The sequence below is a fragment of the Nerophis lumbriciformis genome, linkage group LG08 (genome assembly GCF_033978685.3).
Source record: "Nerophis lumbriciformis linkage group LG08, RoL_Nlum_v2.1, whole genome shotgun sequence".
Classification (NCBI taxonomy): domain Eukaryota; kingdom Metazoa; phylum Chordata; class Actinopteri; order Syngnathiformes; family Syngnathidae; genus Nerophis; species Nerophis lumbriciformis.
The window spans coordinates 11,165,973-11,192,432 of record NC_084555.2 but is presented as its reverse complement, the minus strand read 5'-3'; the positions used below and the strand labels follow the sequence as shown (position 1 = coordinate 11,192,432).

At 39.9% G+C, this 26,460-nt stretch overlaps 2 protein-coding genes across 10 annotated transcripts in view; one reads left to right on the top strand and one right to left on the bottom strand.

The window, feature by feature from the left end:
- The window catches only part of begain (brain-enriched guanylate kinase-associated), a 156,920-nt gene extending 153,164 nt beyond the window's left edge, over positions 1-3,756 (top strand). For all 3 annotated transcript variants that reach the window (XM_061968271.2, XM_061968273.2, XM_061968272.2), the window contains one exon: positions 416-3,756. In XM_061968271.2, the coding sequence (XP_061824255.2) occupies positions 416-1,945 (1,530 nt within the window). In that variant the 3' untranslated portion in view covers positions 1,946-3,756. The remainder of the gene's footprint in view (positions 1-415) is intronic.
- Positions 1-26,460, bottom strand: part of wdr25 (WD repeat domain 25) — a 323,171-nt gene that overhangs the window by 261,752 nt on the left and 34,959 nt on the right. For all 7 annotated transcript variants that reach the window (XR_009815994.2, XR_009815995.2, XM_072913639.1 and 4 more), the window contains exons 4-7: positions 20,119-20,249; positions 14,200-14,370; positions 13,897-14,037; positions 7,521-7,743 (exon numbers count right to left, since the gene is read on the bottom strand). Coding sequence is in view for 5 of the 7 variants with exons in the window: in XM_072913639.1 (XP_072769740.1) it covers positions 7,522-7,743; positions 13,897-14,037; positions 14,200-14,370; positions 20,119-20,249 (665 nt within the window). In the remaining 2 variants the exon portion in view is untranslated. The remainder of the gene's footprint in view (positions 1-7,520; positions 7,744-13,896; positions 14,038-14,199; positions 14,371-20,118; positions 20,250-26,460) is intronic.

The following is a 26,460-nucleotide window of genomic DNA, read 5'->3' as shown; positions in this document are numbered from 1 at the left end:
AAAACAGTCGAAAAAACGGAAAATAACAGAGCTGATTTGACTCGGTGTTTGAGAAAATGGCGGATTGCTTCCCGATGTGACGTCACGTTGTGACGTCATCGCTCCGAGAGTGAATATTAGAAAGGCGTTTAATTCGCCAAAATTCACCCATTTAGAGTTCGGAAATCGGTTAAAAAAATATATGGTCTTTTTTCTGCAACATCAAGGTATATATTGACGCTTACATAGGTCTGGTGATAATGTTCCCCTTTAAGGTAATCCTAAAGCGATCCATTTGCACTCACTGTACAAATTATGAAAACTTTCACTTAATTTTGCTGTGCCCACAGAAGAATGAGTCACTTGCGATCAGTTAAACACCTCAATTTTAATGCTGAAATGTTTATTAGGCCTGTTTTGTCTCTCTGTGCTGCAGCTGCCACTGGACTTTCAGGAGCGCATCACTTCCCACATGGAGAAACATAATCAGGGCAGTGAAGCAGCCATGGCCATGTGCCACTCCAATTATTCTGATGCTGTGCCCACAGCCGTCATTGCCAAGCTCCTTGAAAAGCCAGAACCAGGAAACAGTGGCCCCATTACTCGATCCCTCAGCCCTCGCCCGCAGGAAGGAGACTCGATGACGGGAACAGGAACGAATGATCACTTCAACCGCCGCAATACGTACAAGACCTCTGACCTGTACTGCAGTGATACGGCCCTCTATTGCCCTGAACGCTGGCAGGATACAGATCGCCGGCAGAGTATGGACCTTCACGGCACTGCTGTGCTCCAGCTTCACGCCCAGAACTCCACTGACAGCAATCCAGATGAGGAGGCCTACCCCTCGAGGAGCTTCTCCCATCATGAGCCACCATCGCCTTTCCACCACCATGACGAGTTCAGTGCCGCAAGCCTCCCCGCCTCCAGTTCCTACTCCAGTTTCAGCCTTGCCTCAGACGATAAAGGCGGACTAGGGGGTGCACGCACGGCCAGTAGCACTTTATCTACTTCCCACCAGGGTTTGTACTTAGACTGGCGGGATGGCGGCAGTGGGGAGTATGACCGTAAAAGCATGTCTTCCTACGATAAAGACAGCCCAGGTTTCCCTAAGTCCAACAGCATTCAGCACATCATCACATCGAGAAGCCCTCAGAAGGGCACCACGCCAGCATACCCAAGGACAGCCTCTTGCCTCAGTGAACCATACCACTCCAGCAGCCCTCGCCTGGCCTCCTCTCACAGCATGGGGTCTACAACCGGCCTAGGTCAGGCACAGGGAGGACCTCTGGATAGCAGAGCTGACAGCCACGCGGCGGAGGATGACCTAAGCAGCCGGTGGAGACAGCTGAGTGTAGAAGACGTCAACGCGTTCTCGCCTTCCTACCGTAACGTCACAGGACGGGTCTCCCCGTACAGTTTCTCAGAGTGCCATTATGCCGTGGGCCCCTCGAGCAAGGCCAAAGGATTGCTCTACAGCAGCTTCCAAGAGGGAGATGACGTCTTCCACAGCCACATGCTGGACCAGCGTTTTGCTCCTTCGCCCAGCCGCAGCCCCAAACTTCCACCTGTAGAACTTCGCAAACAGAAAAAAACATCTGCGCTGTATCGAGCCCAGGACGGCAACCCGGACAGCTCGGTCCTCTCAGGAAGTTCTAAAGACAAGGAGGGCGGAGGGGCAGTGGCGGCGGCGGGCGGCAATGCCAAGAAAGACTATGTCAATCTGAGCGCCGGAAGCTCGGCCGAGTCCTTACACCAAAGCTCCTTAGAAGCCTCCAGTCTCCAGCATTACCCGAGTCCCAGGCCGAAAGTCAGGCCCCGCCCGAGCTCCAGCTCTGCCCTCAGTACCGTCGGCCCCGCACTGCCGAAGAAGACCTCACCAAGATACCAAAAATTTGGCAGCACGGGGCTGACGAGGAAAGACAGTCTGACCAAGGCGCAGCTCTACGGCACGCTGCTGAACTGACGCGACGAGGGAGAGCTTGTCGTTTATGCATGACGATGATGATAACTAGCCTTCTGTACTGTATGTCTTAAATGTCTGCTGCAGCATACTTGGTGTGAAAAGGGTGTCCATTGATGTTTTATGTATCTCAGCCAAGGCATGTTCGATGCAGTCTGCGACATTTACTTTCTATTGTACGTCATAATACAAGTGTAGCTAGAGTACTCGAGACCCACTATGGTGTAGCAAATTCAGTGACGTTTCAGTTTAATGATGGTATTTAGAACCACTGGGATAAAAGACAGACCATGAACATACTGTGCTTTCTCACATAACTTTGGTACTGTTAGTAATACCAGCAAAAAATTGTTACACCTACTGTATAACAGAAGCATGTACGATGTGATGAAAACATCCCTCAGTGTGGGAGTGGTAATGTTATCCATCATGCCATACGGACCTACTTCATAGCATAATAAATTATGCTAAATATGTATCTCATTATAAGTGTATAGCCAACATTCAATATATATATTTTTTGTTTATCTTAATTATTTGATCAGAACCTTCAAAATACTGATGAATTGTTATAATAGGGAAAACCTAAAAAATTAGGAAAGTAAAACTATTCATTTTAATGCAGTGGTTCAGACGCAAGCTTTTTAACATGACTCAAGCAGCATTTTGTTCTTATTTCTATATCCAAAATTAGATATTGAAATGTGATGCTGCATTGCGCAGTCGATAGTCGCATACCAGGACACTTGTGAAAATTGCCTTAATTCTGTTTAGTGGACACACAACATTTGCAGCATGAAATAAGTGTAGGTACTCTATAGCTGATGTATTCTTACTGTACATACTCTAGTGTCTTCTTCCTGCTTGACATAACGACAGGAGTGAGTCTCTTGTACGACTGGGAACACTGTGTGATCACATTTTATTCTGGTCCGTTTGGCTGTACACCATAGAACAATAGAAAGTCAATACACTTATGAGGCGCACCGCAGGATGAATCGTTAATTTGTCTTTTTAGGATTTGTGAAATTAGACGAGCGCTATAAAAAAAAATATATGCGACCAAAATTGCAATCTAGTGTATCCAATTAGACTTTCACACTAGGATTTTACAAACGCTTGATAAATAATGAGATCACAAGTCATTATTTTGATACGGATTCCCATTATTTTGAGTGGTAAGTCCATATTTCCTTTTGGAGAGCACAACATTTAAATGACAGAGGATATTTGTAGCTTTACAATTGCAGAAGTGGGCTTCCATCGTTAAGTTCAATAAGTAAAGCGAAACTCAGCGTCACCCCAGAAAAATACTTTAGTAGCTTTTCCCTGCTTGCTTTTACCTCAAAAAGGAAAGGCACAAGAAACTATCAACAATACTTAAAATAAGATTATTTTGTGGATTGTCATGTTTCTACCTCTCCCATTTTTGAAAACACAGGCTTCAGGCTGTTTTAAATTGGTTGAAATTGCAACTGCTAAATTTAAAAACTGCAGCACTACAGTTTCTCCAGTCATTATCAAAATAATTAATAACAATATTGATTTTTGGGATGTACTGTATAGAGAAAGAGATACACACTAAATGCATCTTTACACAACTCTTATACCGATACGACTGTTTTCTATTCTGTTGATATTATATTGTTGGAATGTGTTGACCCCTGGTCGAGGAGGCACAAGTGCTTTCTGGCCAGTCCTACCTCCAAAACTGCCCCAGTAACAACAGACCTGAATGTCAACATGTCTGTCTGATGCATGATTATATATTTTTGATGTATTTATTTAATAAAGATGAGTGTTGGGAAATACAATACGGACCTTCATGCTTTGCTTTTGAAAATTCAGATTTTCTATGTGCATAATGGAACCATTAAAATCAAACAAAATGCTCAGATTTGTTTGAATTTCAAAACAGTTTTGTTTAGCAGTAGCTAATTAGACTTAGACTTAGACTTCCTTTTTATTGTCATTCAAATTTGAACTTAACAGCACAGATAAGAACAAAATTTCTTTACATAAGCTCATGGTAGTGCAGGATAAAAAAGCAATAAGGTGCATATATAAATAGATAAATATATATAAATAATATATAAATATATATATAAAATAAATATATATATATATAAATAAATAAATAGATTACTGTACAGATAAATATATTGCACTTTTTCACATGCGTCCACGTTTATGGATGTATGTTATATTGTCTTTTTTATTCCAGCGAGTTAATCCATTTTGGGGGAGTTGAGGGGATAATTTAATTATGATGCGAATAATGGAAGTAGTCGCGCAAATTATATATATATATATATATATATATATATATATATATATATATATACATACATACATACATACAGGTAAAAGCCAGTAAATTAGAATATTTTGAAAAACTTCATTTATTTCAGTAATTGCATTCAAAAGGTGTAACTTGTACATTATATTTATTCATTGCACACAGACTGATGCATTCAAATGTTTATTTCATTTAATTTTGATGATTTGAAGTGGCAACAAATGAAAATCCAAAATTCCGTGTGTCACAAAATTAGAATATTACTTAAGGCTAATACAAAAAAGGGATTTTTAGAAATGTTGGCCAACTGAAAAGTATGAAAATGAAAAATATGAGCATGTACAATACTCAATACTTGGTTGGAGCTCCTTTTGCCTCAATTACTGCGTTAATGCGGCGTGGCATGGAGTCGATGAGTTTCTGGCACTGCTCAGGTGTTATGAGAGCCCAGGTTGCTCTGATAGTGGCCTTCAACTCTTCTGCGTTTTTGGGTCTGGCATTCTGCATCTTCCTTTTCACAATACCCCACAGATTTTCTATGGGGCTAAGGTCAGGGGAGTTGGCGGGCCAATTTAGAACAGAAATACCATGGTCCGTAAACCAGGCACGGGTAGATTTTGCGCTGTGTGCAGGCGCCAAGTCCTGTTGGAACTTGAAATCTCCATCTCCATAGAGCAGGTCAGCAGCAGGAAGCATGAAGTGCTCTAAAACTTGCTGGTAGACGGCTGCGTTGACCCTGGATCTCAGGAAACAGAGTGGACCGACACCAGCAGATGACATGGCACCCCAAACCATCACCCAACCATGCAAATTTTGCATTTCCTTTGGAAATCGAGGTCCCAGAGTCTGGAAGAAGACAGGAGAGGCACAGGATCCACGTTGCCTGAAGTCTAGTGTAAAGTTTCCACCATCAGTGATGGTTTGGGGTGCCATGTCATCTGCTGGTGTCGGTCCACTCTGTTTCCTGAGATCCAGGGTCAACGCAGCCGTCTACCAGCAAGTTTTAGAGCACTTCATGCTTCCTGCTGCTGACCTGCTCTATGGAGATGGAGATTTCAAGTTTACGGACCATGGTATTTCTGTTCTAAATTGGCCCGCCAACTCCCCTGACCTTAGCCCCATAGAAAATCTGTGGGGTATTGTGAAAAGGAAGATGCAGAATGCCAGACCCAAAAACGCAGAAGAGTTGAAGGCCACTATCAGAGCAACCTGGGCTCTCATAACACCTGAGCAGTGCCAGAAACTCATCGACTCCATGCCACGCCGCATTAACGCAGTAATTGAGGCAAAAGGAGCTCCAACCAAGTATTGAGTATTGTACATGCTCATATTTTTCATTTTCATACTTTTCAGTTGGCCAACATTTCTAAAAATCCCTTTTTTGTATTAGCCTTAAGTAATATTCTAATTTTGGGACACACGGAATTTTGGATTTTCATTTGTTGCCACTTCAAATCATCAAAATTAAATGAAATAAACATTTGAATGCATCAGTCTGTGTGCAATGAATAAATATAATGTACAAGTTACACCTTTTGAATGCAATTACTGAAATAAATCAAGTTTTTCAAAATATTATAATTTACTGGCTTTTACCTGTATATATATATATATATATATATATATATACAGTTGTGGTCAAAAGTTTACATACACTTGTGAAGGACATGGCTGTCTTGAGTTTCCAATAATTTCTAAAAAAAAAACTTTTGTCTTTGTCTCTCTTCATGATTGTGAATGATAGGCAAAATTCCCAAAAAAGTGCAGTTCCCCTTTAAGAATACAATTTGTTCATGTTTAATTAATAGGCTCCAGCACCCCCGCGACCCCAAACGGGACAAGCAGTAGAAAATGGATGGATGGATGGATATTTTTACCTTCTAATCAACCTAAGGGTTGAGGCCCAGCAGTGAAATCACACCCTTTACTATTCAGTTTGGTTTAATCCACTTTAAGTCGCAGTATGGCGACGCCGGTAACCCTGCCGGACAGGGCGTCCATCCAGCACACATATCTTGACCTGTTGAGCAAATAGCCTAAGCGCTTATTACAAATAAAGGTGAATCTTTTTTTCCCTTAATCCTTGCCCTCAAGAGAAAACCACCTGGATCCATGTGGCCCATACCAAGAACCGTCACTTCTCCTACGTTATGCTCCAATTCCGAAAAGTGTTGCTGAAGAAGCAGACAGTTAAGAAGTAGAAGTTTGGGTTTTTTTAACATCTAAGTAAACTTGGTCCGCTATTTGTGCAATAATCGGAAATGGATCATTAGCCAGCACCCCCTGTGACCCCAAAAGGGACAAGCGGTAGAAAATGGATGGATGAATTACCACTTACCAGTATATTGTTTTTTGACTCAGTCTGTCAAATTAATCATTATAATGTACATACATAAACAAGATGTAATTTAAGATGCATTTTACAGGTATCACTGACATATGTAGACTATTGCAATATACATGTATCACAATATCGCAATATTGTATTGTATTGTATTATTATGCATACAGTACCGTAAAGTCCTTGCCAATACCTAGCCCGAAAGCCAAGGGCAATAAATAATACAGTAAGCATTTTTTCTTACTTGAAAAAGAGCGCAAAAACTAGAATTCTGTATGTGCAGGAGTGACATGTACTGTTTTAAAGGCTTCAGGAGTGAAAAGGGATCACAAGCATGTCATTGCTTTTTGTTGACTTGTGGGATTTGGGACAAAGTGCTGACAAGAGCTGACAGATTTGAACGCATCATTCCAGTGCTGTCTCTCCAGCTCTCGTTTTCAGTAGTGAGGGAAAAGTCATATAAGAGCTGGCTAAAACATAGACACATCAAGATACAAATAATAGTTTATTTTAAAGGATTATTTGGAGGAGTGCTAACAGTTAAAGTTAAAAGTTAAAGTACCAATGATTGTCACACACACACACACACTAGGTGTGGTGAAATTTGTCCTCTGCATTTGACCCATCCCCTTGATCACCCCCTGGGAGGTGAGGGGAGCAGTGGGCAGCAGCGGTGCCGCGCCCGGGAATCATTTTTGGTGATTTAACCCCCAATTCCAACCCTTGATGCTGAGTGCCAAGCAGGGAGGTAATGGGTCCCATTTTTATAGTCTTTGGTATGACTCGGCCGGGGTTTGAACTCACAACCTACCGATCTCAGGGCGGACACTCTAACCACTAGGCCACTGAGTAGGTGTTTGTGTACTCCAATGACACAATTCCACAATGTCTCTTCACCAACCTATCGTATGAATTCATTTAAATGTTCCATTCAGTACCTCAGTGCCAGACCTTGATCGCTCCACCCCAGTCGCAAGTAGCCGCGGTCGCCGGCAGGACACAATGCTGAGAAACGCACAGGCACGGTTGGCTGTGGGCTTGGAAAGCGGTAAGTGGGCGGGCATTGTGGTAGTCGTAGAAGTGGGCCAAGCCGGTGGAGCTGCCGGATGCTAAAATTGTTCCATCTTGAGAAAACTCACACTGCACCGCATATCCTTCCACCTAAGAAAAAACACATTTAGGTTGTGTATGATGACTTTGTCCATATGTAAACTGTACAAAATTATATTTTTTAGGAGTCCTCCAAATAGGACCTCCTGCATTCTTTGACAACACAGATTTTGGGTGTTTTGATTGAATGAAACAAAGAGGATGATGATTCCCTGTCTGTTCAGCCATGGCGATATATCAATGGTATCGATATTCTCGAGTTATTTGTTGTAGACGATTTAAAAATAGAATAATACATTTTGCTCCGGCATACTTTGTGCCCCTAAATAGCTCCCGTAGTTTGCGCCTTCCCCGTACTTCCTTGCCGACTGACATAGCAAACAAGAACTAGACGTTCCACAGAAAAAAGTGCTGTCAGTACTTTGGTTTTGCTGCAAAAGGCGTGGAACAAGTGACTGCACCATGCAAAGGTTGTTTAAAAAAGGCATCAGCACAACAAACTTGTTCCAGCATCTGAAACCGAAGACTCCAGCCGAGGGCGGGAAATACAATTATTTACGAGGCGAACAAGACGCAACAACTGTGGGCTAAAAACCACCTTACTATGGTGGAATTATTTACACCAGGTATGTATAGTAATGCCATGTTTGATGAGAAAGAAGCACAATGCGTAGAGCGATCACTAAAGCAGTTGCTCTGCACACCAACAAGATGTGTGAATTAAAAAAAACTGCGTTTACTTTATCTACTTATTGAAAAAAACTACAGTCCTCACAATGTTTTACTTCTTTTTTTTTTGTTGATACAATGTATAATACTACACATTTTTTACCAAAGTATGTTATTTAAGACAGAAGATTTAAGTTTTCACTTAATTGATCTCAATGTTGGAGATTGTTTATTTGCATTCAAAGTGCAAAGCTAAATTTTTTTAACAAAAGTATTTAATTAATTTATTGGAAAATTATTCCATAGAAAGTACAATTTATATCTTGTCTGAAAAGAACAACAGTATACAAATTAGAGTAAGATGCAGTGCATTTCAAACTACTAGTTTTTGATTAAATAAAAGAAAATACTTGTTTTGAATTATGCAGACAATGGTTTCTTAAAACAAAGTGGAGAAAAAAACGTAAAAATCGTCAATCAAATTTTTGGTGAAAAAATTGGGGATTTTATTTTTAGGCCATATTGCCCATGTTGTACTTGCCATGTATCTTTGTTTAATATCTCTGATGTCACTATCAATGTAAAGGCAGGAATGATCCGAGCTCGATAAAAAAAATGTAATGGTAACTCCTTCGTATCGTAGTCTGGTTACTCGTGTGTCAAATGTCCTAGCATTACATACTATCAGAAACAAAATAGGGGTTAACTTTCCGATACCATGTACATCTTTCTATGATGTTGGGGAGTAACCAAACCAGAATCTTTAGTGTTTGAGGGTTGCCTACTTTTTGAAAGGAACATTACAAATTAATAAAATGAACTTCACCCTAAATTCCAGGAGAGATATTTCACATTTCTAATGATAGAATAGAATAGAATACCTTTATTGTCATTGCATTTAAAATACAACGAAATTGTAAAATGCTTAGCCACACATAATTCCAACAATCAGCATAGACATGTCATTATCGCAATCAAACACACATAACAGATATAAATAGTTTATAAACAGTAGCAGTGTTAAGGAAAGGTAAATAACCAATTAAAAGAAGGGCAGTGCCTTGATTAACTTGTTTTCTCGTGATTTTTCTGACTGTTTATGACAGTCACTGCTTCACCAAAATCCTCCTAAAACATTTAGAAGTAACGAACAGATCGGAACACAATGCGTAAGTTTTTTATACCTTAATTTCTAGATTTAAACTTTCTAACGGAACCAAATACATCCTTCTATCACTTTAGGAAGTATGCACATCAGGATTGTAGGTGTTTTCAGGCTCCATGGATCCTTCTTTATGATACTTTACAATAACTTTTGAATGGAACGATTAATTTAAGATCCACATTTCTAGGGCTGAGCTTCTCAACAATGCCGTCTTGAGGTGGGGGAAATAATAGATTTTTAGATGCATCGCAATTCGGACATGGACGATTATGAAATCGATTAGTAAACGTCAAATGATAATCGATTAATTTATTGTAAAAGTAGATGGCAGACAGTCCTAAAATTTGGCTGACTGCAGCGAGCCACCTCACCGAGAGATCCAACTAAGGCTGAAACGACGCGTCGACGTAGTCGACGTCATCGGTTACGTAAATACGTCGACGCCGTTTTTGTGCGTCGGCGCGTCGCATATTTACGTCACACTACTGTCATGGCGGAGCGCAAAGCAGACGATGCGAGCGAGGGGAAAAAAGCACGCCAAAAGTCGTCAAAAGTGTGGGAGTATTTCAATAAACGGCCTAATAATGTTGTTGTATGCACACTGTGTCGAGCGGAAATGGCCTATCATAGCAGCACAACGGCTATGAACGAACATTTGAAAAGAAAACCCCCGACAGCGTTCTTGCCATCACCATCAACAAGTCAATCGTCCGCGTGCATATACGTTGTCATTATTACACAAAAACATGAATGTGTCATTTGTATCTGCGTTGTAAATTCATAAACTAAAGCACCGTTTGCTCTGAGAGGCGCGTTTGGCGTGCCTGTTCAGTGTTTACAAAGACGCGCTCCTCTTTAACGCTGTGGAGAGGCGGCGGCGGCGAGCGAGCGGCGAGGCGGGGCGCGCCGGGAGCGACGCCGCAAGAGACAGGGGACGACGAGCGAGCGAGGAAGAGGAGCTGAAAAGCGAGGAAAGAAAGAGAAAAGAGTTGGAAGAGAAAAGACTTTGTGTAAAATTAAAAGATTGTAAACCTGGCAAAGCCGTCTGGCGTTCAGTCTGTCGGTCCTGAAAGAACCCCACGGCACAAGACGTGTCACAAACGCTAACGTTAATTAGTTGTGCAAATACCTTTTACAACATTAACAGTTACACATACTATGTACAAACGAACAATTAACTTTCACTTTAATCATACTATCATTGTTGTGTTATTAAGCAAAATAAGTAATACTTTTACTTTTGTTGAAATGTTTACACTGTACACTTTTTTGTATTGGATGTTTAGCTTTATTTTTGCACATTTTAGCAAATAAGCAATACTTTTACTTTTGTTGAAATGTTTACACTTGTTACAGAATATTTCCGTTTTGCACTTTTTTGTATTGGATGTTTATCTTTATTTTAGCACATTTTAAAGCAAAATAAGCAATACTTTTACTTTTTAAATGCTTATACTATTCCAGAATATTAAAATTTGCACTGGATGTTTACTTTTATATTTGCACATTAAAAAGCAAATAAGCTACTTTTAATTTTGTTAAATGTTAAAAGTTTTAAATGTTTACATTGTTACAGAATATTTTGTCATGTTGTTGTCAATGTTGACTGAGTGGCCATACTTTTTTTTTTGTAAATAAAAGCCATGCCTTTTGAAAAAACTGGCCTACATTTATTTTTTCCTCTTCATTTTAAATAAAAAAAATAATCGGTAAAAAGAAAAATAATCTATAGATTAATCGAAAAAATAATCTATAGATTAACCGATTAATCGAAAAAAATAATCTATAGATTAATCGATAGAAAAATAATCGTTAGCTGCAGCCCTAGATCCAACCAGCTCCTTTATTTTAGGGTTATGGTCCAGTTTTGCAAACATATTAATAATTTAGTAAATGTGGGAATTAATTTAACTGTTTCTTATTCCAAACGAATTGGGGTTTTTTTTTTAAGTTGCAAGTGATAAATGCTTATTTAGTGAAACGAAAATAAATGTAAAACTGCATCAATATACATAAATTAAAGATGCATCAATAATCGATTTTTAATCGAGTCGTAGCTCCTGAATCGTAATCGAATCAACAGGTGCCCAAAGATACATGTTTGTAGTAATAAATATGATTACAACATGTTAACATTTTGTTTGTGTTCAATTACAGTAAGTGTGTTTATCTTAAACATTCCTGCCACGTCATCTTGCACACTATGGCATTATTAAGTCTTTTTTTTAACATATAACACAATAATATCATACCGTGGCCTTAATACTGTAATAAAATCGTACCGTGAGATTTTGAAACAGTTACATTCCTAAATTGCAGTTATCCACCAACATGTTTAAGGGTTTGCTTTCCAACAGTATCATCTGTATTCTTCTACAATATGGGGAAGTATAAAAACTGTGATTTGGTTAATCCATGAATGGTTTTGTTTCAAATAAGGTTGTTAAATGATTCATTCATTTTCTATCCCCGGATTTGTCGGAATTAGCTTTGAACTGGACTACCCACATCCTTCTAAAACAGGGGTGTCAAACTCAAATACAGAGTGGGCCAAAATGTAAAACCGAACAAAGTCGCGGGCCAAGGTTGAACAAATTAAAGTTAAAGTTAAAAGTTAAAGTACCAATGATTATCACACACACACTAGGTGTGGCGAGATTATTCTCTGCATTTGACCCATCACCCTTGATCACCCCCTCGGAGGTGAGGGGAGCAGTGGGCAGCAGCGGTGGCCGCGCCCGGGAATCATTTTGGTGATTTAACCCCCAATTCCAACCCTTGATGCTGAGTGCCAAGCAGGGAGGTAATGGGTCCCATTTTTTTATAGTTTTTGGTATGACTCGGCCGGGATTTGAACTCACAACCTACCGATCTCAGGGCGGACACTCTAACCACTAGGCCACTGAGTAGGCCACATAGTAGTAACCTTTTAATAGGGACCTAAACAAGTTTTGCATTGAATATTGAACAAGCAAGGCTTATATAACTTTATAGTGACATGCAAAATCGAGTTTCAAATAATAATAATAATAATTGAAAAATATCAATGGCATATCAAATAAAATCTTAATAAAAAATTGAATACCTCTTTTCTATTTGCAGTATAGTGTAGCGTCCCGAAAGAGTTAGTGCTGCAAGGGATTCTGGGTATTTGTTCTGTTGTGTTTATGTTGTGTTACGGTGCGGATGTTCTCCCAAAATGTGTTTGTCATTCTTGTTTGGTGTGGGTTCACAGTGTGGCGCATATTTGTAACAGTGTTAAAGTTGTTTATACGGCCACCCTCAGTGTGACATGTATGGTTGTTGACCAAGTATGCAGTGCATTCTTTTATGTATGTGTAAAAGCTGCATATATTATGTGACTGGGCCAGCACGCTGCTTGTATGGAGGAAAAACAGACATGGCGACATGTTGTAGAGGATGCCACCAATATTCTTGTTCGGGAGAAATTCGGGAGAATGATTGCCCCGGGAGATTTTCGGGAGGGGCACTGAAATTCGGGAGTCTCCCGGGAAAATCGAGAGGGTTGGCAAGTATGAGTATTAGCGGTGAATGTGGTGTTACAGCGGAACTGCCGCTGTATAATACCGGCGGGCCAGCTCTAATGTTAATTTGATATTGCCTCAAGGGCCAAATGAAATCACACGACAAGCCAAATTTGGCCCACGGGCCAGAGTTTGACACCCATGTTCTAAAACATTGGGAAGTATCCGAACTGGGTGCTTGGGTTTTAGGATCATCCCTGGATTGTTTCTTTTGAAATAACTTTTCAACAGGTCGTACGTGGTTTAAATTCACATCTACCTCCAAATTTCTAGGGTTGAACAGTTCCAGCATCGTATTTTTACAAGTAAACTTTCCAACTGTACCATCCTCATCCTTGAACTAAGTTGGAAGGGATCCAAAATGCGATTTTAGGAGTTTTGCAGATTAGAGAACAGTTCCATATCAACAAAAACAAAAAAGTACAATTATAAGCTCAAGTGACTCAAATGTTGTCTTTTGAATGACATTGAACTAATTAGCTTATCCAATATATCACTTGATCGTACGATTAAAGGTACTTGTGTAAATATTGTTGTGGCTGGTTAATGTGCTATGTAATGTCAAATTGCACGAGAATGCCATTATCCCCCCCACTCTGTAGAAGTATAACACATTTTTGTCGGCAGAGGGTGTTAGAAAAAAAACATTGCAGGCCTTGAATTTACATGTTGTGTTTGACACTTCCTTGCCTACTTTTAATTATGTGTCCGTACTGTACATCCGACAACACTGCTATTTCGCTATTGATCGTGCATGTGTGAAACTCATGCACTCTCTCCCCTCCCACATCCCCCCGCTCCCCCGGGGGCAAAGTCGTTTCTGACCTTGTGTCCTTCGTAGCGGCGTCTCTTGTTCATTCTATAGGGCCGCTGGGAGGAAAAAACGCCCATATAGTTGCCATTGGTCTGGGCCACAAATGAGTCCTCCTGCGGGTGAAGAGCCAGGCTGGGGCAGGTGTACCTCTCCTGGTATCCGGAAGGTAAATAAATTAGTACTTTTATCACTATATTTGGACACATTTTAAAACCCCTGACAGAGAATTAAGTTGCACGGTTGTGTTTAGCGGCTATTTTGTTGATACATACATATCACAACATCTTGTTTATACAGCGGTTACCAAAACTTACATGGTAGATCTGGTTGGAGACCTTGGCTGTGGTCTGGAAGTCCCAGGCGATGAGGGTGCGGTCTGCAGAGTCTCTACTGACACAGTCTGAGCTTGTGATAAGGTCCAAACCACCTCTCAGGAAGAGAATGTCTAACGTCTGCTGGATCCCCGCTTTGTACACTTTCACTACCTGGGGAAAAAATTATACAGTACCGTATTTTTCGGAGTATAAGTCGCTCCGGAGTATAAGTCGCACCGGCCGAAAATGCATAATAAAGAAGGAAAAAAACATATATAAATCGCACTGGAGTATAAGTCACATTTTTGGGGGAAATGTATTTGATAAAACCCAACACCAAGAATAGTCATTTGAAAGGCAATTTAAAATAAATAAAGAAAAGTGAACAACAGGCTGAATAAGTGTACGTTATATGACGCATAAATAACCAACTGAGAACGTGCCTGGTATGTTAACGTAACATATTATAGTAAGAGTCATTCAAATAACTATAACATATAGAACATGCTATACGTTTACCAAACAATCTGTCACTCCTAATCGCTAAATCCCATCAAATCTTATACGTCTAGTCTCTTACGTGAATGAGCTAAATAATATTATTTGATATTTTACGGTAATGTGTTAATTTCACACATAAGTCGCTCCTGAGTATAAGTCGCACCCCCAGCCAAACTATGAAAAAAACTGTGACTTATAGCCCGAAAAATACAGTATATCGAATGTAGTACAATGTCTTTCAGTACTGCACAACCCGTTGAAGTTGACGCCACTTTGAACTGGCTGACTGACACATAAATACAGTAAGCGGTTGTTAACATAACTGAAACCTAAAATAGCCATTGCTTTCATTTTTACTTGTGACTTTTGCAGACACATCAGAAGAATGGGCGATACTAAAGTAAAAGATTTTTGACCTCCTGTATACCTCAATTAATCGCATGGTGTGTCAACAACTCGAAAAAGTAAGTGACTTATCTCTAACAAACGTATGGTGGACTCTGTCGTTACTTATAAGTAACTAAACAAGCGCCGCACTGTATGAGGAAGTACTGTCCAAAGGGTGTATTTAAAACCATATTCCTTTCCAGACTCTAGGGCTGCAACAACTAATCGATTAAAATCGATTATAAAAATAGTTGCCGATTAATTTAGTCATCGATTCGTTGGATCTATGCTATGCGCATGCGCAGAGGCTATTTATTTTATTTAAAAAAACTTTTCTTTTTTTAAACCTTTATTTATAAACTGCAACATTTACAAACAGCTGAGAAACAATAATCAAAATAAGTATGGTGCCAGTATGCTGGTTTTTTTCCCCCCAATAAAATACTGGAAAGGATAGAAATGTAGTTTGTCTCTTTTATCCGATCATTAATCGATGTAATAATCGACAGATTAATCGATTATCAAATTAATCGTTAGTTGCAGCCCTACCAGACTCCCAAACATGTTAACACCCAACATTTTTTTATACCGAATAATTCTAGTTTTACATGCGGAAAACATTAAAAAATTCATTACAATGACAAATTGAATGGATAAATCAACATTTAACATATTCTTGTTGGTTAGAGTGTGATGTGGTGTGTTTAGTGATACTCTGGAATTACAGACGCTAAGGCTCTCCTTTACTTTGATTGGACTATTACTGCAAGCTACACTTTTGTTGGGCTCTAAGGTGGGTTATTTAGCACTCGTAATCGACTGACGCAGTGCGTGTGAAAACGGAGGTACCACTGTATGGCAATCGTAATATCTGACTTTCGACTAAGGGCCTGATCTACTAAAGGTGTGCATGTATTAAAACACGTGCAAACTTGATAGCAAATGCAAAGCTGATCTAAGCTTGTGCGCAGAGGATTGTGTCTCTTAAAGGGGGACTGCACTCTGCACTTTTTTTTTCTGCACTTTTTTTATTCATTTTGCCAATCCTTTTACGAGAAGACAAGTACGACGGATTGATTTTTTTTTTTTTAATGCATTCTAAATATTAAATAAACGTTGATAAAAGTCAGCTTACAGCGGAGCCAATGGGAGCTCCACTATTCCGCCCATAAAATAACCATTCAAAAAGCGGCAACAATACTCTATTTACATGTCGTGACTTGAATATTAACCCAGTATTAGTGATATTATTAATATATGTGATAACGCAGACAAACTATTTATACAAACCCCGTTTCCATATGAGTTGGGAAATTGTGTTAGATGTAAATATAAACGGAATACAATGATTTGCAAATCATTTTCAACCCATATTCAGTTGAATATGCTACAAAGACAACATATTTGATGTTCAAACTGATAAACTTTTTTTTTTTTTCAAATAATCATTAACTTTAGAATTTGATGCCAGCAACATGAGACAAAGAAGTTGGGAAAGGTGGCAATACATACTGATAAAGTTGAGGAATGCTCATCAAACACTTATTTGGAACATCCCACAGGTGAACAGGCAAATTGGGAACAGGTGGGTGCCATGATTGGGTATAAAAGTAGATTCCATGAAATGCTCAGTCATTCCCAAACAAGGATGGGGCGAGGGTCACCACTTTGTCAACAAATGCGTGTGCAAATTGTTGAACAGTTTAAGAAAAACCTTTCTCAACCAACTATTGCAAGGAATTTAGGGATTTCAACATCTACGGTCCGTAATATCATCAAAGGGTTCAGAGAATCTGGAGAAATCACTGCACGTAAGCAGCTAAGCCCGTGACCTTCGATCCCTCAGGCTGTACTGCATCAACAAGCGACATCAGTGTGTAAAGGATATCACCACATGGGATCAGGAACACTTCAGAAACCAAGGCGAAAACCGTTTATCAACAATACCCAGAAACGCCGTCGGCTTCGCTGGGCCTGAGCTCATCTAAGATGGACTGATACAAAGTGGAAAAGTGTTCTGTAGTCTGACGAGTCCACATTTCAAATTGTTTTTGGAAACTGTGGACGTCGTGTCCTACGGACCAAAGAGGAAAAGAACCATCCGGATAGTTATAGGCGCAAAGTTGAAAAGCCAGCATCTGTGATGGTATGGGGGTGTATTAGTGCCCAAGACATGGGTAAGTTACACATCTGTGAAGGCGCCATTAATGCTGAAAGGTACATACAGGTTTTGGAGCAACATATGTTGCCATCCAAGCAACGTTACCATGGACGCCCCTGCTTATTTCAGCAAGACAATGCCAAGCCACGTGTTACGTCAACGTGGCTTCATAGTAAAAGAGTGCGGGTACTAGACTGGCCTGCCTGTAGTCCAGACCTGTCTCCCATTGAAAATGTGTGGCGCATTATGAAGCCTAAAATACCACAACAGAGACCCCCGGACTGTTGAACAACTTAAGCTGTACATCAAGCAAGAATGGGAAAGAATTCCACCTGAGAAGCTTAAAAAATGTGTCTCCTCAGTTCCCAAACGTTTACTGAGTGTTGTTAAAAGGAAAGGCCATGTAACACAGTGGTGAACATGCCCTTTCCCAACTACTTTGGCACGTGTTGCAGCCATGAAATTCTAAGTTAATTATTTGCAAAAAAAAAATTAAGTTTATGAGTTTGAACATCAAATATGTTGTCTTTGTAGCATATTCAATTGAATATGGGTTGAAAAGGATTTGCAAATCATTGTATTCCGTTTATATTTACATTTAACACAATTTCCCAACTCATATGGAAACGGGGTTTGTAGAAGCGCCGTGATCACCTCCTGTGTGCCAATTGATCAGCTGCTTCCTCGTTTCCCTATTTCCTGTACATTTATTGTAGATCATAAATCATGCCTCTCACCTGAAAAGTAGATGGCTGAAGATATAATCCGACAAGTTGGGACACTTTGATAGCCATTTAGGATCTGGAACTGGCGAGGATGACAAGAAAAGCACTTGTTTCTCCCCGTTCCCCCACGCCGTTTCTTTGCGAAGATTATGAGCCATTTTTCATCTAAATGGGAATATCTGAACATCCTAGCAGTCGGCATCCTAATGACAGCAGACTTTATACAGTAAGTGATGTTTTATTATGTTTGTTGGCTCTCATAAAGTCTGCAGTGAGCAGCAATTAGTAATGAAAAAAATTTTTAATTAATTGTATGCTTAAAAATGACCAAAATACGTAAACATTAAATGTTATTATAAATGTGCCCGTTACTACATTACCGGTACATATACTGTATACTTACATCATGAATATAAAACCCTAATGGAAGTGTTTGGATGTTTTTTTAGGGGCTCTAAAGGCAGAATTGAACGGCTCCCGTAGGCTCCATTGTAAGTGGACTTTTGATTGTATTTATTGAATATTTAGAATGCATTAACAAAAAATCCATCTGTCCTCATGTCTTTCATAGTGTTTGTGATAGGCAACATTCCAAAAAAAAAGAGCAGTTCCCCTTTAAGTGAGCAATATAGAGCGTGAAATCCATTTAACGTGTCTGTCTTAATGAACAGGTGAAACTCAAAACATTTGAATAAAGTTTTGTTTATTCCAGCAATTAGATTTACAAGGTGCAACTAATATATGACATAGGCTCATAACATGCAACTTAAGATATTTCAAGTCTTCATTTGATATAATGTTGATGCTTCTGGCTTACAGTTTATGAAAACCTCGAATTTAAAATTTCCGAAACTTTGGGATTTTCAACTGTAAGCCATCAGTCATGATCATTAAAATTATAACAAATAAGGGCTTGACGTATCTCACTTGACATGTAAGAATTTTATGTCCAGTAATAGTTTCATGTTTGAAGGTACTGACATGAATGGACTTTTGCACGACATTCAATTTTTTCAGTTTCACTTGTACATGCAGAATACTGTAATGCAGATTAGAAAGCACACAATACTTGGTGGAGGAGATGCAAATATAATATTTCGCTCCCAATGTGATTTGTCAAGACTGAAACTGTCCTGCGGCCGACGTTTTGCGTCTATTTCTAGCATGTCTGTAAAGTTCATGCCAACCGGCACAGTTACGCACAAACAGTGGTGAGAAAGGAGGCGATCGTGCTGCAAAGAAATAACTGAGAGACAGAATATTCCATCTGTGCGCTTGTCAGGAATACATAAACAATAATATTAAACATGTCGTCAATTCAGCAATTACATTTATATTGCTATAACTGGTGGATGACTAAGGGGCTGATTAAAACAAATTCAATTAATTCGTTTTTTTAATGGTATTTTTTCATATAGGAGATATATGATCATATCTCCTGTATGGGAAAAAAAACGTTTACAATCTGCATTCTCTTGCCTTTGGACCATTCCAGATGCAACATCACAACACCGCAGCACCTCCCTAAACACACTTCTGGCATAAAAATAGGTTATGTTGTCTAGACCGCGCTTCAATGTAGTCTAGAAAAGGTGGCACACATATTTGTGAGATGCATGACAACAACATGCCAAAACGCCAAAGGGAGGACCATTTGATGCCGCAGTCAATCAAATCACCCACAAGCTCTTTCTGTAATTTTCAATACAGACCTACTGGCGGAAGCAATTCCTGGACCTAAAGCTGAAAGCCTGTCACTCAAAACCATTCAATAGGCTTTTAGTCAAAATTATCTGTGTGCATTCAGATTGTGAAAGAGTGAATAGGATTATCATATAAAAGAGCCCATTACAGCTTTAATAGTATTATTACGTTGCAAGCTTCACTAAAACAATTTATGAGTCAATGAGGTTCGCTTTTCACAATTAGTGCGATAACCTGCACTTCTTAGTGCCGCGTATGCATTAATTTAGTGAGGTATAATTCGGGTCACGTTGGTCTTCCAAGCATACACTTTTTTGTTTAAGAGTGTGCGTGTGTGTGACTGCACTGGATGCTTTCGATTTAAAAAGGGTCAAAGCACAGCATGTGAAGCCGACTCAATAAAGATGATAGATGTAGTGTAAGGAGGTTAATATGTTTGACCTTGCAGCTACGAGAGTCCCACGCCTTGACCACTGAACTGTAACCTCCGCACAGGAACACCTCCGGATTGCTGGGATGCGAGGCCACACACATCACCTTGAACTGGTTATCTGATCTCACTATCTGCTGACCTTCATGCCAAAACAAGAGAGGAGGGGGAGAGAAACACACAGGCACACACACACACACATACACGCAGAGAGAAAAAGTACAAGATCAATGAATCTTTCTTTAATAATACAACTTCACAGTGCTGCTCAGTAGGAGTCCCCTGAATAATGCAGCATTGAACCAAATTCTATAATATTCGCGTGTCAGCTTTTCAGAATGAAAGTTGTGGGAACTAATTAGGCATTTGTTTCATGAGATTCAGAACTAACTACATTCTTTTTCGGGAGTTCAAAAGTTACGTACATTTGTCTTGAATGACACTCTGTATGCCATTCAAGAGAGTTTGAAATGACAAAAGGTCAATCAGATTGTGTTTCTGGCTGCTGAAATAGTTGCCAACTGTCCTTGTCTTTGCCCTGCTGTGTGAGGCAGCAAAAACATTTGCCTCAAGTCGCCATGGAGTGAGCCTGATTAGCATATAAATGTTCTTTAAGCAGCATAAGTAACTTTTCAACCTTCATTAAATAGTTTTATAACTTCTGGAATGATACATGGACTTACAACTAATGCCACATCTGTCATGGCCTGAGGGGGTCTGTATCGCTCTTACTGGCATAAGCAACTTTGAGGAAGGTGGCAGGAATCCTGCCACACAAAAAACTACAAATGTGCTTGCTTTACGGCATAATTCACCTACCCATTCTCCTTTCGTTAAAAAACGGAAGTCGATGCGAACGTCTGCGTGCAATTACTGCTATCACGGCAGAAGCTGCAAAACAACCAAAGAAACAAAAAGTTTTGCCTGAAGAGACAAAATCGAAAAAAGGAGGCTACAGGACAATCAAGAATGAACATTAACCCGGCTTTCACTCGCTGGCGTGAGCTCAAAGACGAGGAGGGATTTTTGGCCGATGCTGCCTTGGTTGCGTTGCTGCTACACGAGTAAGTGACTTTTGATGCTGAAATCAAAATGGAAATGCTAATGTTAGCTATTGGAAATTTGCGTGGTAGAAATAAATACCCACCAGCTTAATAGTTCGCAGTTCCACACTGACACAACCAGTCAAGCCACAAACTAAAGTACTGTATAAAGAAAAAACAATGCGATGACTGTTAACCGCAAATATAAAGTTTGAGTAAAATATGTAGGTTCCTACTGTGGAAAGATCAGTCATACTGAATCATTGTGGTATTATCGTGTCAGTTTGATGCTACATGCGCTGGTCTTCATGGGAAATGTGGTCTTTCTCCCTTCGCTTTGGTCGACCGGTGCCGCAAAAATGAACCAAAACCGAAAGTTCTTAAGTGGGGTTTTAGGGCAAAAGACCCTAAGGTTTCACACTTCTGATTTAGTTAAACATTCTGTGCTGACTTCTACACTGAGCCGATAATACTGTTAAAAACTACACGGACCATGAAAATGTGGTTGCGGTTATAGTTTCACCCTGCAAATGTGGTACCCTGTTACTGTAGATCCGCACATTGCAATGAGTTCTTTCTTGAATTCCATAGGGTTTCTCACCATTTTTATCAAAACGCTGGCACTCGTGGATTCCTTTGATCCCATGGTGGATAATTTTGTAGCCATACTCCAATCGCAGCGTTTAAGTCAACAATTCATGATTTGAGCACCCGAGTCCGCAAATTATAAGCAAGCAAACGGAATGGTTTATTACAAGCAATGTTTTGCCGTAAGATAACTGAGACAGTATATGAAAACCAGGGGAACATTTTTGTAGAAATTTAGGTCAATAACTGGATCAAATGAAATGTGGGTTGTACGCAAACCAAGGTACAACTGTATTTCTATTGTCATTACTTCCTATGACAATAGGTGTCAAACTCGTTTTTATTGAGGGCCACACTGCAATTATGGCTGGCCTCAGAGGGCCGTTTGTTACCGTGAATATACATACATAAAAACGCTTAATAGCCTTGTTACACGATGTGCATAGGCAATTGTGTTTAATTGTATTTTTTACTCACAGATTGATGGATCATTTTCTTTGAAGTTGTAAGTCAAGATGTCAAGCAGATATTTAAGTAATCATTTTCGATAACCCAAAAATGTTTGGATTATCGTGTTGGCTGATCAGACAATAATTACGCTTAGAGAAAATGCAACTGCACGCAGTAATTTTTTATCTACCAAAATTTAAAGAACAAGTACATTTAGCCAGAAACATTACTTATTACAGAAATTCCAGCCTTTCGCGGGCTACATACAATGATGTGGCAGGGACGCAAAAATTATGTGCTGGGCCTCTTAAAATGATGAGTTTGGGTTTGACACCTGTGTCCAATGGCAAATCAACACAAATGAGAAGCGAATCAATGTCCTGGAATAGATTGTGTTTGAACTCTGAGGTTTCACAGTATTGTAGTTCTTATAGTTTATTGATCCCAAAGGAAATTCTGTAAAGAATACCACTGAAAACATCGATCTTTCTCAGAAGCAGGCGGATTGCAGGCTGACGCATTCACTTTTTGATCACGTATGTTGGGCGTCACTACTTCACGTATGACCATGACCACTCTCTGATACTAAAATCCAACCTTGTTCAAACCCCATAGGCCCTCTACAATTCCATTCCATTCCAAAGGCGACAAGAAGGCACAATTTGATTGTGTGGCTACGTGTGCATCCGTCTTGTTGGAAGAATAAAAAGGTAGAAAGTGTGAGGAGGGACCGTAATGCAAACCCAGATTTGGGTTATTGTCAGGCTTATCTGAATCAATAAATGAAAATGTCATCCTTGAAAACAAAACAAATACACTTGAGGGGCTTAGTTATAATTACGCCTGACAGGGCGTGACTCTCAATTTGTTTTTGCGCGTGATGATGAAGTCGGCCATAAAAAAATGCATCTTAGCTATGAGGCAGCAACTTTGTCAGAGGCTATGCAAAGCAGTGCACCTCGGGCCTCAACGGCTGCTCATTAAATTCATCAAACAAAAAAACAACAAAGCCCACATGCAAAACAGTCTCGGGCGGTGAGCCTTGCAAACCAAAACTCACTTAATTATCCACTTGTTCCAGAATATTCCTACCAAGTTTTTACAAAAGCGGCGTGCAGCTAATACACAGCAGCAAGGACGTCAATTTTTCGCTTAATGGTGGACTATAGCTCGCCACAAAATTTGATTGCATTGATCCAAAGTTTTTAACAGCACTTCCAGCTTAAAAGTAAAAACTCAAATTTGCTCATCAAGTGACATGTCATGTTTTCAATTAAGAACAGATTAATTATCTCAATAGGGGCGAAGATAAGGGAAGGCCGAAGCAGCAATATGTTGGTCTCCCACTAGGTGGGACTATGACGGCAATAAGTTGGAGGAAGGTGGAGATGAAATTGATATTCCTCTTAATTATTGGAGCACAGTGCTGTCATGGCAACAAGTTAGACACACATTACTTACCGGTAGTTTTTACAAGTCAACAAACATGGCAAGCAAAGTGTCTCATTTGTTACACCACACTTTTGATTACCAGTTTAAAGGGGAACATTATCACCAGACCTATGTAAGCGTCAATATATACCTTGATGTTGCAGAAAAAAACCCATATATTTTTTTAACCGATTTCCGAACTCTAAATGGGTGAATTTTGGCGAATTAAACGCCTTTCTAATATTCGCTCTCGGAGCGATGACGTCAGAATGTGACGTCGCATCGGGAAGCAATCCGCCATTTTCTCAAACACCAAGTCAAATCAGCTCTGTTATTTTCCGTTTTTTCAACGTTTTTCCGTACCTTGGAGACATCATGCCTCGTCGGTGTGTTGTCGGAGGGTGTAACAACACGAACAGGGACGGATTCAAGTTGCACCAGTGGCCCAAAGATGCGAAAATGGCAAGAAATTGGACGTTTGTTCCGCACACTTTACCGACGAAAGCTATGTTACGACAGAGATGGCAAGAATGTGTGGATATCCTGCGACACTCAAAGCAGATGCATTTCCAATGATAAAGTCAAAGAAATCTGCCGCCAGACCCCCATTGAATCTGCCGGAGTGTGTGAGCAATTCAGGGACAAAGGTCCTCGGTAGCACGGCAAGCAATGGCGGCAGTTTGTTCCCGCAGACGAGCAAGCTAAACCCCCTGGATGTCTTGGCTCACACCGTCCCGAAGATGATCAAGAGAAGAATATCGACCCTAGCTTCCCTGGCCTGCTGACATGAGGGTATGTCTACAGAATATATTAATTGATGAAAATTGGGCTGTCTGCACTCTCAAAGTGCATGTTGTTGCCAAATGTATTTCATATGCTGTAAACCTAGTTCATAATTGTTAGTTTCCTTTAATGCCAAACAAACACATACCAATCGTTGGTTAGAAGGCGATAGCCGAATTCGTCCTCGCTTTCTCCCGTGTCGCTGGCTGTCGTGTCGTTTGTCGGTTTCGCTTGCATACGGTTCAAACCGATATGGCTCAATAGCTTCAGTTTCTTCTTCAATTTCGTTTTCGCTACCTGCCTCCACACTACAACCATCCGTTTCAATACATTCGTAATCTGTTGAATCGCTTAAGCCGCTGAAATCCGAGTCTAAATCCGAGCTAATGTCGCTATAGCTTGCTGTTCTTTCCGCCATGTTTGTTTGTGTTGGCTTCACTATGTGACGTCACAGGAAAATGGACGGGTGGTTAAAATCAGGCACTTTGAAGCTATTTTTAGGGATATTGCGTGATGGGTAAAATTTTGAAAACAACTTCCAAAAATATAATAAGCCACTGGGAACTGATTTTTAATGGTTTTAACAATTCTGAAATTGTGATAATGTTCTCCTTTAACAATGTTTAATATCGTGTTAGGAGTGGCACACTGCATCATATGAGATGTTTTTAATGTGTTTTTTGCCTCTAAAGGGCCTGTCCCCATAGAAACGTTCTTAGGTGGAAACCGTGAAGATATGTACCGTTTCGGTTTTTTCTCCCCACAGTGTTTTTGGAGGTCTGAAGCGAACGTTTTTGAGAACAGCATCCAGAGTGGGGAAGGTCTGAAAACTCTGGCATTGTTGTTTCTATGTGGCGAAGGAAGCCGCCAAGAGTACCCAAGAATGATGATGCCTCCGTCCTGCTCTGTCGCCACCCCGACGGGTATCAACAACAAAGCTGTGATTGTAATGTAGAGTAGTAACTACTATTAACACTATGGCAACAGAACCTTGTCACCATCTATCAAACATGAAGTACGGACACGTACACATTATACACACGTCATATTATTTTAAATACAATGATGTCAATCTCGGGCCACCATAAGAACCAGTGATTGTTTGTCTCCTTCACTACTGTACACGTTTGCTATCCTAACTTTTGTTAAAAGTGTGTAATGACAACGACATCTCAGTGAATTGTGTGTGTGTGGTGTGAACAATGACAGACATTTATTTACTTTCTTTTATTGGACAATATTCACTTTTTAAAATAGTGCACATACAGTATCAAACAGTGAATGACTATTTTCATTCATCTATATAGACACAATCCAACATATTTTTCTTTTTTTTCCCATTTGCGTGCAACTCGATCCTTGGAACACTTTTTTCATTCTCTCTCCTTTGTGGCTGTCGTTTGTTTTAGTGAACAATTTAGAATGTTTCCTCACCTCATTGAAAACACCATGTTAGAAAATATGAACAACACACCAACACCAAGATAATGCATCATAACATAACACATCGATAGTTACTAGAGATGTCCAAGAATGGATTTTTTGACGATATCCGATATTCCGATATTGTCCAACTCTTATTTACCGATACCGATATCAACCAATACCGATATATACAGTCATGGACATTAACATTATTATGCCTAATTTTGTTGTGATGCCCCGCTGGATGCATTAAACAATGTAACAAGGTTTTCCAAAATAAATCAACTCAAGTTATGGAAAAAAAATGCCAACATGGCACTGCCATATTTATTATTGAAGTCACAAAGTGCATTATTTTTTTTTAACATGCCTCAAAACAGCAGCTTGGAAATTGGGACATGCTCTCCCTGAGAGAGCATGAGGAGGTTGAGGTGGGCGGGGTTGGGGGGGGGGGGGGGGGGTTAGGGGGTAGCAAGGGGTGTATATTGTAGCGTCCCGGAAGAGTTAGTGCTGCAAGGGGTTCTGGGTATTTGTTCTGTTGTGTTTATGTTGTGTTACGGTGCGGATGTTCTCCCGAGAGTGTTTGTCATTCTTGTTTGGTGTGGGTTCACAGTGTGGCGCATATTTGTAACA